At 38.6% G+C, this 12,054-nt stretch overlaps 1 protein-coding gene across 1 annotated transcript; it reads left to right on the forward strand.

Annotated features, from left to right (window-relative positions):
• Window positions 1-1,699: 1,699 nt before the first annotated feature.
• MMP12 (matrix metallopeptidase 12) lies at window positions 1,700-11,402 on the forward strand. Its single transcript, XM_004015971.5, has 10 exons — window positions 1,700-1,855; window positions 2,305-2,552; window positions 3,126-3,274; window positions 3,590-3,715; window positions 6,673-6,834; window positions 7,343-7,466; window positions 8,278-8,411; window positions 8,777-8,936; window positions 9,618-9,721; window positions 10,607-11,402. The coding sequence occupies exons 1-10, from the start codon at window positions 1,751-1,753 to the stop codon at window positions 10,705-10,707; spliced, it is 1,413 nt and encodes a 470-aa protein (XP_004016020.3). The 5' UTR covers window positions 1,700-1,750; the 3' UTR covers window positions 10,708-11,402.
• Window positions 11,403-12,054: the final 652 nt, after the last annotated feature.

Genomic DNA, 12,054 nt, shown 5'->3' on the forward strand with positions numbered 1-12,054 from the left:
GGATTCCCCAAGTCACATGGCATGACCAAAAAACAAAACAAAACAGGAAGTCCCAGAGGTTAGATCACAGAGCTTGAGAAAGTCAGAGTTTGAAAGTAGATACAAGATACAGTGTAGAGGACCCCCTTTGCTTCCCATTTAAGAAGGAAATCATTCATCTGGAGCCATAGCCTCAGGGAATTCTTAGGGAGCAGCCAGCATCTCCCTAGGCCTTGAAGATGGATCAGAGCGGTGACTGAATCATAGCACACAATTTTGTGCTGTCAACTTAAAAAGTAGTCACAACCTAAGAGTTGGGAGTTACGTTTCATTTGGCGGGAATTTTTGGGAGTTCAAGCCTGGGAGACAGCATCTCAGGTGATCCTGAGAGAACTGGTCCAAGGAGGTAAGGGAAGGAGCCAGATTACATAGAAGATTTGCGGCCAAGGACAGGTAGTCTGAGCATCAGAAGATCATTGCTAATTAAAGAAAATCAGATATACCAAGCTATGGAACTCAGTGCTTGTCTGTGTGTGGAAAGATGCAAGAGTCTGTGTTCACTAAAATCATTCCTCTCATAGGTGTCTCATCTATCTGAGCCAGGATCCTGTGTTTTTCACATCCTGAGCCCCTTGGGGCTCACTGTAGGGAATGGCTGCAGTCTGATGGCTGCTAGACCACAGCTATTCTTCCTCTTCCTGAGCGACCTTAGAGCTCACTAGCTCACAAAGTAGGGCTGCAATCACTGATGACTGTGACACCCTTGTCTACTGATAAGGCAGGAAATATTCCACTCCTCAGTGCACTCTCCACTCCCCCCAGACTCTTCATATAGAATCAGGAGGCAACCCTATTACTTGCACTTCTACCTTTGGAATTTATCCCTTGAGTCATAAACGCTTTCAGTCTTCAAACATTTCCTATTGACTGAGAGGCAGATTCTGTGTTAACGGGACGATTAAGTCATGGAAGGAGGAGGCTGAGCTGATGGGGAGATAGAGAGATTCCAGAGGCAAACTTTTGCTACCTCCCAAAGTTAAAGTGTTGATCTTCATGCTAGCAACATGAAGGATGTGAGGAAATTTGCCCCTGGCATCTCTCTCCTCAGTTATGGAGCTGGGATTAGGAGCCTGAAGATCTCAAGTTACAGAAGCAGGATCTAAATCTGTACAATACAGAGAACAAACATCAAAACATCATGATGTTATAAACTTTTCCTTTCTAAACGTGGAATCTCTATACCAGGTCTCTAGGGAGCTAGATTCAGCTTACAGAGTATTCTATTCTAGCAAAAGAATTTTATTTATCTAACTTCTTAAATTTAGTTTTTTTAAAAAAGATTATTTCACCTCTAAAGAATATGAGGAAAGTATTATAGTGAAAGTTCAGAACTCCCTAAAAATGCATTTTTAAGTTATTTTAATATTTTAGATGCTTATTATTTCTCATATAATGGCTTGTTTTATAAGCTGGATGGAAGTTGGAGCTTATTTATTTTGAAGAAATGTACCCTGAATTGTCTGAGTGAGGGATGACTCTGATGTCAATCCACCCATGGATGGGTTAGATATTAATTGACCCATTGTTGGTCCTAGAATAAGGTCATATTTATTTTTGAGGTAAATCAAAGGATGATATCAACTGTGAGTCACACAAAGAATTTCGTATTCACAGAGCATGGCTTAAGGGCTATATAAAGAGACACATTTAAGGAACTTGTACTGGAAAGGAACAGGGTAAATCGGGTTAAGCTGTTCAGAAGAAGTATACAATGAAGTTTCTTTTGTTGATACTAGCTCTGCAGGTCACTGCTTCTGGAACTGCTTCACTGACTAACTATCCAAGCCCTGAAGAAAATGACGTGGCATTTGCTCAGGTAAGAATTGGCACTAGGGTTTATCTAGCCTGATTTTTGTCTTTAAGATTTATTTCACTGACCTGTTTTATTCTGAAAGTACTAGTTGAAAACTGTTTTAGGGAGTGATTGGACTTTAGCATTGTTTTGTTGTTGTCTTATTTTTATTTATTTACTGCTGAAGCGGAAGAAAAAAGCGTCTGGGAAGAAAAAACTTTCCTCTACTTTTCTAGATTCTTCTGGCTGGTCTAAAAATTAAATTGATATGAGACAAATTAACAAGAGAAAATCAAACAAAAGTTTCATAACATCCATCTTGTGAGAGATTCAGGAAAACTGAGTAACTCTCCAAAATGGCCAAAACCCTTGCCTTAAAAAGGCATCAGTGTGCAGCTGAGTTATAAATATAGAGCTCCAACAGAAACCTTTCCACATAAAATGATGTATCAATAAATGTATTTTTTTCCCAGAGATATTTGGCAAACTTTTATGGCCTCGAGATGGAAACAACTCCAATGACAAAAATGAAAGTCAACAGGAACATCATGGAGAATAAAATTCAGGAAATGCAGAAGTTCTTTGGGCTAAAAGTGACTGGGCAACTGGACACATCTACTCTGGACATGATGCACAGACCTCGATGTGGAGTGCCGGATGTTGAAAATTATCAACTATTTCCAGGGCGGCCGGTCTGGAAGAAACGTCTTATCACCTACAGGTAACACTATAGCCAAGTATTTTTCTACTTTCCCCTAGGTCTGTGTTCTAGAAACTTGAGCCACTTAGATACAGCTCTAAGTCTGGAAGTAGATAGGAAGCATCCCTCAATTATTAACACTATTCCTGTGTTGAAATAGTGTTTCTAAAAGGCAAAACCATTCCCTCAATGAAATTGTTGGGCTTACAAGTCCAGAACAGAGTAGGAAAGCCATAAATAAAAGAAGAATGAAGCTGGATCTAAAAAGAAGCAAGAGAAAGCTTTATAGACTATTTAGATGGATAAATGAAAAAGTCTGGGAGCAGGGGTAAAAGGCATAAGCCTCTACAAATGTAAATCTTTCATAATGGTGGCCTGTAAATCATAAATGAGTAGAAATCAAGTTAGATTCTGTTTAAGGAGTAAGGTGCCAAGGATAAATATTTCTGTAGATGAAGTGGGTTTTTCTCATCTGGACTACCGATTTTTGTAATGATTCATTCCTGAATGATGCTAGCAGAAATGAAGTATTGTAATAAAACAAAATTAACACATGGTTTCTATGTATTTTCCTCTTTTGTTCTGCTGGTAAAGAATCAACAATTACACCCCGGACTTGAAGCCTGAGGATGTTGATGATGCCTTCCAGAAAGCTTTTCAAGTATGGAGTGATGTGACCCCCCTGAAATTCAGACAGATTCATGAAAACGAGGCTGACATCATGATACAATTTGCACTTCGAGGTAGAGAATTTGGACTTACATCATCTGTCTCATTTGGCGTGACCCAGGTGGCACAGTAGTAAAGAATATTCTTGCCAATGCAGGAGATGTGAGAAATGCAAGTTCAATCCCTGGGTCAGGAAGATCACCTGGAGTAGGAAATGGCAGCCCTCTCCAGTATTCTTGCCTGGAAAATTCCATAGACAGAGGAGCCTGGCAGGCTACAGTCCATGGGGCCACAAAGAGTCAGACATGACTGAGCATACACTCACACACACACACACACAACATGTGTAGATAGACTAATTTTCTTTTTCTTTTTTTTTTTAAAACAAGAACATAGAGACGCCTATCCTTTTGATGGCCCGTGGGGAATCCTAGCCCATGCTTTTGCACCTGGAGCTGGTCTTGGAGGAGATGCACATTTTGATGAGGCTGAAACCTGGACTAAAGGACGCAAAGGTAGGCTCCCCAAACCCCCAAAGAGTTAGAAAATCCTAACAAATTCTAAGTTATATCCTGTTTTTCAAAGGCCACATTCTGAGAAAGGATTATAAGGACAGGAAAACTTTTTCTGATTAAAATTTTGACACTGAATAAAATTGTAACACTGTTTCCACTTCACTTCTATAAATGGAGTATATTGAACTAGATTATTTTAAAGTTCATTTCCAAGAATCTACGAAGATAAACTAGTTTATTAGTATACACTCAGGAACCTTAAGAACCATAGGATGGAAAGAAAAAAGCCATTATTTAGGGGATCAGTTTTTGGCAGTGCAATCCATAAACTCAGAAAAATACAGATACTAATGCTGTGTATCCCAACAATCCTAGAACAGGGTGATCACTTGCATGATTCATTATATGCTGACAATTTCCTAAATTCATAGTGGCATAGAAAGATGAAATTATGTTATAGAGGATTTAGAGATCTCTATAAAGAAACACAAGGTTATGTGGTCAGGTAGTCTCCTTTGGTCTGGGTTAAAAATTCCAAAATGCCCCATTGATCATTTAATACCTTGTGTGTACTTATAGAGGGGATAAAACTCATCGTCCATCCCAGACAGTGGTGGGGGAGGGTAACAAGCATCCCCTGTTATTTGGAGAAGTCACTATCCACTGGGAAATCCAAGGCATCACATCGGAAGCCTTCCTAATATTCCTATTGGAGATTCTAGACTCTATGACTGACTATATGTGGAAAGGAAGGAAAGAGAAATTCATCAAGAGTATGCTCTACTCAGCACCATCATCTCCACCCCCAGCTGATGTTGCTTGCATTGATGGCAATGTTTTTATAGACCAGAAAGGCTATTGGTTTTAGCTTACACATGGCCTAAGGCTTATGAAACCTTTGATTGAGAAGACAACTTTTTTTTAATTGTCAAAAGACAAATGATTCGGTTCTGGCTGAGCCTCAGATCCTCAGTAGACATGTTAAATTTGTGCAAATTTTATCCAAAGGTATTTGGGGTTTGTAGTCTTTTCACCTGACGGGAGAAACATGCTGATTAGCCTGGAGAATTTTTAAAATTCTAAAGAAACTTAAGAAAGTAAATTAAATGAACAATTCCCATAGTCTTTACTGAGTTTCTATTAGGGTGTTAGGTGATGGGGGTGCTTAGATTCAGAAATGAAAAGGGCACAGTCTTGCCATTGAGAAATACACAATCTAAAAGGAAACAGAACACAAACAAAAGTCCATTATTTTGAGATGAGAACCAATAGTGATCTTTTGTACAAAGTAGTACAGGAATTGAGAATAAAATAAATTCAGGTTTAGACCAAATTGTAAAAGGTTTTGTTTACTCTTCCCAGTCTTATGCAGAGTGGAGAGAATTAGTCTTTGTGTCTTCTTTTCCATTGTTTGGTAGAAGTGAAAGCATCTCTGCATTAGTTACTGGACCCATGTGTTACAGGGAGTGCTTGGAGGATCCGTATTCCTTGAGATCCCTCAGAGAGGTGTGAACTCTTTGCTCATCTTGGGTTCTAGAGAGTATTTCAAGATCAGGCTCTGTAGCTAAATGGTGTGTGACTCTGGGAAGTCAGTTCTGAGCTTCCTTTTGCCATAGAGAAAGAAAGAACAAAATGAAGGCATTAGACTATAACGAAGATTTTTTAAAAATCAGGAATTTTCAAATCTTCTGAGAATTAGGAAATCTGAGAGAAAGGGCAAACCCTTGTCTCTTACTTACAAAGGTACAGCCTCTGGGACATACAGGAAAAAAAAAAAACAGTTATAACTATAATGTGGTAGTGTAAATATGTCTAAAGTGTAAATATAGTCTCTTTGATTTCATTGGGAATCATGTTTAGGAAAAGGGTGATCCAAGAAATTTTTAGAGCCAAGAACTTTGGATGTGAATCTTGGCTCAGGCACTTAATTTGTCATTTAATCTTGCTGATACTGTATCCTCATCTGAAAATAGAGAACAAAATGATTTCCTTTTGGTTGTATAAGGATTAGACATAACGTGGTGCTTTTCTCAGTGACTCACAATACCGTACCTAAATATGGACTTAAGATTTGAGTTTCGTAAAGGAAGGTTACCAAAGACTTTTCTATATCCAGTGAAGCCTGATTAGGGGAAAAGCAGAACAAGGTCATGTGAGTTGAGAATTATTTAGGAGCAATGAACACAGCTGTGAGATATTCCAGAATTTTTGACAATGGAACATATTCCATTTTTCTGAGAGTGCAGTGGTCCTTAACACTACCATGTGTAAGGTACATAGTTAGTGGGAACCTGCTGTATGGAGCAGGCAGCTCAGCTTGGTGCTCTATGGTGACCGAGATGGCTGGGATGAGGGGGTGGGAAGGAGGTCCCAGAGGGAGGGGACATATGTATGCATATAGCTGGTTCACTTCGTTGCACTGTGGAAACTAACACAATATTTTAAAGCAACTATTTCCCTGGTGGCTCAGACGGTAAAGAGTCTGCCTGCAGTGCGGGAGACCTGGGTTCAATCCCTGGGTGGGGAAGATCCCCTGGAGGAGGAAATGGCAACCCTCTCCAGTACTCTGGCCTGGAGAATCCCATGGATGGAGGAGCCTGGCAGGCTGCAGTCCATGGGGTCGCAAAGAGTCAGACATGACTGAGCAATTTCACTTTCACTTTATATCCCAATAAAAAGAAAAGAAAAAAAACATGTGGAAACATTTTTTTGGTGGTCAGAACTAGAGGGGAGTGGTGCTACTTGAATTGAATGGTAAAATGAGAGCCTTATAAAGATCTGTAATGCACAGGACAGCCTTGCCAGCAAAGAGAGCTCTGTCTTGTAATGTTGACAGCGCCAAGGCAGAAAAACCATGCTCATGAAGGAGGAGGTATTTCTAAGTTTCCCTTTTCACAGTGTCAGATGTTGTGTCATTGTTCTATAGATGCCAATAGATTTCACTGGTTCTCTCTTAGGCCCAAACTTGTTCCTAGTTGCTGTTCATGAGATTGGCCATTCCTTGGGTCTTGGCCATTCCAGCGATACGAGTGCCATAATGTTCCCCAGCTACAGACATATTGACTACAAGATATTTCGCCTCTCTGCTGATGACATACACGGCATTCAGTCTCTCTACGGTGAGTTGAATTTCTTCACCATTTTGCCAAATAAAGATACTCATGAATAATTTCATACTATCTGCATTTGTATAAACATTAAGATTTATCTTCTCTTTGAACCCCATGAAAATTCTGTGAGGTATAGGCAACAGAGATATTATCTTCATTTAATGGATGAGTACCAGGGGACCTAGTGTGTTAATGCCTGAGCCAGAGGCAAAACCTGAGTCTTCTGGTCTGAAATCTGTTCTTCCTATCCAGCATACCATTGTCTTTTGAAGAAGGCACATGGAGAAATAATCTAACCAGAACAGGAGAACAGAGTGATCAGATTTTTATTCTCCACAATGTTGCAACCACATGGAAGGGGAAAAATATTTGTTGTAGGAAATGTATGTTATAGAAAACATAAATTGCTTTTTAAGTATTTTTCATCAAGAACATTGAATGTTTTAAAGAGTGTTTCTTCATCTTAAAAACTAAAAGACATTTTTTTCCCCTAATGCTTCTGGAAATGTACTTTCAGGACGTCCAGAAAAACACCAAGTTCCATCAAATCCTAGCAATACAAACCCAGCTGCTTGTGACCCCAATATGAGTTTTGATGCTGTTACTACAGTGGGAGATAAAATTTTTTTCTTTAAAGACAGGTAAGATCATTTTCATATCTAACAAATATTAAAGGCTGATCCCTTTTATATTTGTGTGTGTGAGAGAGAATGGTGAAAAATGATTTAAAAAATGGAGCAGATAAAATCTGTGAGTTGGAACTTGGACTTGATTCTGAAGGCAATGGAGAGATCTTGAGGATCTTGAAGCAGGGGAGCAGTGTGATTATATTTGTTTGAACTAGAAAACTGAGCTGTAAAAAGAAATGGATCTGTGGCAAGAATCTGGGTTGGGGACAGATAAGCAAGGATGTCAGACTATTTTAATCATACTGATAGATTTAAATTAAGATGGGCAAATCTGAACTTAGAGCTGTGACAGAGTACCAGACTCAATTTTTTATTATAAAAAAGAGAATTCCAGGATGACGTATGGTTTTTGTCTTAGAACATATATTGAACCAGGTATTGGATGGGTGGGGCAGTGGAGAAAATTAGTATTTGACAGATAGAACAAATATTCCCCATTATTGAGATTATGGAACTGAGATGCTTGAGGTTGAGTTGACTTCCTTTAGGTTACAGAACTGGCACCTGGGTTGTGAGCTCAGACTAGAACCTAGATACCTTGGTTCCAAGCTCCATATATTTCCATATGCCAGTCTGCCTGTTAAGATCATTGCTAGTATCGGAGGTTATCAAAATCCTCTGCATGTGATTCTCCTACACAAATGCCCATAGAGTAGAATGTGAAGCTACTGGAAAGAAACACGAAGTTCTCTCACAGGTCCTTGCCTCTTCATGGTTCTTCCGTCTACAGAGATTTTTTAATGTGTTAAATGTTTCTCGTCAGGTTCTTCTGGTGGAAGCTTGCTGAGAGTCCAAAAAGCAGCATTAGTTCAATTTCTTCTTTAGGTCCAAACCTACCATCCCACATTCAAGCTGCTTATGAAATTGCAGACAGAAGTCACGTTTTTCTTTTTAAAGGTAATTCCAATGTTTTGCTATTGAGTCTACTTCTAAGGAAGAGAACAAATTAAGGAAATAGTACTACATTTAAAGAACTTTATAAAAGGCACTACAGATTTTTATTAATGGGGGCACTGAAATATAGCCCCAAATAGGGTAAATATACTTAGGTAATATGTAAAGCTTATTGCAAAATTTTATAAAATATAAGATGATAATACTTTGGAAAAAAAATACAGAGCTATAGAAGGTAAACCGTGTTTAAGAATAGGAGTAATATATTTTGAATCTATGAAATAAGAATGATGTTACTTGTGCTGAGTCAGTATTTCTATTACTCTTTCTGTATGAGTCTAATGTACCCATTCTCTTTGTCTTTACAGATGACAAGTACTGGTTAATGAACAATTTGAAACCACAGTTAAACTATCCCAAGAGCATACATTCTTTGGGCTTCCCCTCCTCAGTGAAAAAAATTGATGCAGCTGTTTTTAACCCACTTTTCTATAAGACCTACTTCTTTGTAGGTAACAAGTTTTGGAGGTGAGCTTTAATGGTTGATGATTTGACCCCTAAGATTTGTGAAACCGTCAATGAATGGGATTTTTCAGAAGACACCTTTTCTATCTAAATCTTGAAAAGCCCTTGATTTTCCTGGAAGAGGGATCAAGATAATATAGCACTGAAACAGTTGTTTTCAACCTAATTCTTTTCTCTGGACTGTTGGTTTATGATAGGAGATGAAAATACCTGTTTTAAAAGGAGCGCTTTAAATAAAATGTCATGTTACTAATCACAGTGGAAATGAGAAAGAGTGGTGTAGATGTATGAGACCTAGTATTTGCAGTTAGTTTGTAGGGCGTATGCATTTTCAGATTCCTTTCTGGAACTGTTGGGCCCCAAGGAGACAGAATGAGGGAACCATGCTGTGAGTGACAGCAGGTTGCTCCAGGTCTTCACTAACTGGAAGTTAGACAGTCAGGCTCTAGCATGGGTGAAAGCATTCTGGCAGAGTGGGGAGAGTGCTTGATTGGAAGTCAAGAAGCCTAGGGTTCGAGTCCTAATCTGTGAAGTATTTAGGCCCTTGGTTTTCCTATGGGTACAGTTTAAACTCTTTCAGAAGAGAATAAGGCAGGTTTTGTGATTCATAACCATGAAATATCAAGCTTGATGTCATGAAATCCATATTTTCATATAGTTTCTGCTGGTTATTTCTTTGCTCAGGTATGACGAGAGGAGACAATTCATGGACCCTGGTTATCCCAAGTTGATTACTACATACTTCCCAGGAATTGGCCCAAAAATTGATGCAGTCTTCTATTACAACAGTAAGTGGATTGGGAAACCATGAAGAGAGTGGAAATCCCCTATTAAAATACTGGATTATAGCGTCTTCAAGATCAGAGAAAAGGGCTCCAAACTGGAAGAGAAAGAACTCTGCAGTTCTCCAAAGGGCCACAGAGAGAAAATCTGCAATTTTTTGGCTAAGAATAGGTGGGCCAGAAGAAAGAGTGAGGTGGCATCAATGATAGTTTTATACTAGGGTGGTCTGTCAGACAGGGAGCAGATAATTCTTGCCACTTTTATATGTCTGAGTCTCTGGGATTTCCATCACGTCAAGCTGCACAGTATATGTAAGCGAGTGGATAGCAGTCAAGGCAAGCAGGAATCTTTTATACATTTTTATGTCCTGAGTTCTTTAACTTCCTTTCAGTCCCTTCCACCCTTCATGGGTTCTCATGGACTGAGTCTCAGGGTGGGATGAAAGAAGCTTGAATTTATTTGAATTTGTGTTTATGAATGTCTTCCAGCAAGGTCAGGCTAAGCAAGATATCTTTGGGTCAAGATATTTTGGGTTGTATTTCTATCCCCATGTTTTATTTACTTTCCCCATCAACACTTCTATGTACCCTACCTGAGTTCACTCTCCTCTCTTCCACTCTGAATTCTCCACCTGGAGTGTGAATTTTCAAAAACATTTGCATTTTTAAGAGTCAGTCTTAAAGACCAAACAACCTTCTCATTAAAGATAATGAAGATATTTATGGCGAAAAGACTAGTAATAGGTAGATACCTGGGGGCAGGATATCTAAGTAAGAAATCCAACTTTATAATCTTGAATCTGACCTTATTTAATCTAGGTTATCTTTTTTTATTAAAGAATGCAATCAGAAAATTAAAACATTTCTTTTTTTTTTTTTTTTCATTTTTAGGACACTACTATTTCTTCCAAGGATCTAAACTACGTAAATATCATGTCCTAGCCCAACGTGTCATTGAAAGTCTGAAAAGCAGTACTGTGCTAGGTTGTTAGTAGTGATATAATTACTGGTGTTTGCCAGTTCACTTCGGTTTAAAAAGTATTTATTACATACTTGCTATGTGCCCAGTACCATGATATGGAGATATGTTATCATAAGGTAAAATCTATGGACCATAGATAAATGACTATATAAGTAAGTGATTATATAATATATATAAGATTCTTTGATTTTGAAAATGCTCATTGTCAGAGATGCCTTCAAAGGCCAAAAGAATATCTTGGTTCCTAATATCCTTGAACTGACCAATTTTAATTATTTCTTTGGCTTAACTAAGTCAAGAAATGATTAGTCTCTGTAACCACTGTATGTTTCAGCAAGGGTATTATTTTAATTATTTGGGGCTAAAGGCAGAAGGAGAAGAGGGCAACAGAGGATGAGATAGTTGGATGGCCTCAGTGATTCAATAGACACGTATTGGGCAAACTCTGGGAGTTGGTGAATGACAGGGAAGCCTGGTGTGCTGCAGTCCATGGTGTTGCAAAGAGTTAGATACAACTTGGTGACTGAACGGCAACCACAAAAGCAGACTATACTTAGAACTTTTTAAATGACAATTAATGAAAGTAATATATAAATAAATCATATAATTATGGTGATAATATAATTTTGTTCCATTGTCTGTGTTGATTTTTCTGTTATCTTTAATAATATATGTATTACTCAAATAAAAACTTGAAAGAACGTATTTGGTTTTTAAGAATTTTTTTCTTGAAAAACAGGATATGTGTTTTGAAAATAATTTTGGACCTACTATTAAATAATAGTTGGACTTCCCTAGTGGCTCAGACAGTAAAGCATCTGCCTACAATGTGGGAGACCTGGGTTCCATCCCTGGATCCGGAAGATCCCCTGGAGAAGGAAATGGCAACCCACTCCAGTACTCTTGCCTGAAGAATCCCATGGACAGAGGAGCTGGTGGGCTACAGTCCACAGGGTGGCAAAGAGTCGGACACGACTGAGCAATTTCACTTTCACTTTCTTTCTTTTCACTTTCACTATTGAATAAAAAAGACAACCAGAAACAGGAAAAAGTTATATTCGTTTTGGTCACTTGCCTAAAGCCACCTGAATCCTTGGTCTCAAATCTAGACAGCATTCTCCAGACTACAAACAACGCCAAGGAGCACCTGCAGGGCATGACTGCAAGCCTGGAGAGAAAAAGGAATGAAATGGGAGCTTCCCACTTCAGTAAACTTTTCATCACAGTCATGTTGGGTTTCTCTTAACACACATTCTCTCTCTCTCTCTCTCTCTCTCTCTCTCTCTCTCTCTCTCTCTCTCTCTCTCTGGATTACATATTCATTAAAATTCTCACTAACAACTTTTGGGTTTGTGGA

The sequence above is a fragment of the Ovis aries genome, chromosome 15 (genome assembly GCF_016772045.2).
Source record: "Ovis aries strain OAR_USU_Benz2616 breed Rambouillet chromosome 15, ARS-UI_Ramb_v3.0, whole genome shotgun sequence".
NCBI classification, from domain to species: Eukaryota; Metazoa; Chordata; class Mammalia; order Artiodactyla; family Bovidae; genus Ovis; species Ovis aries.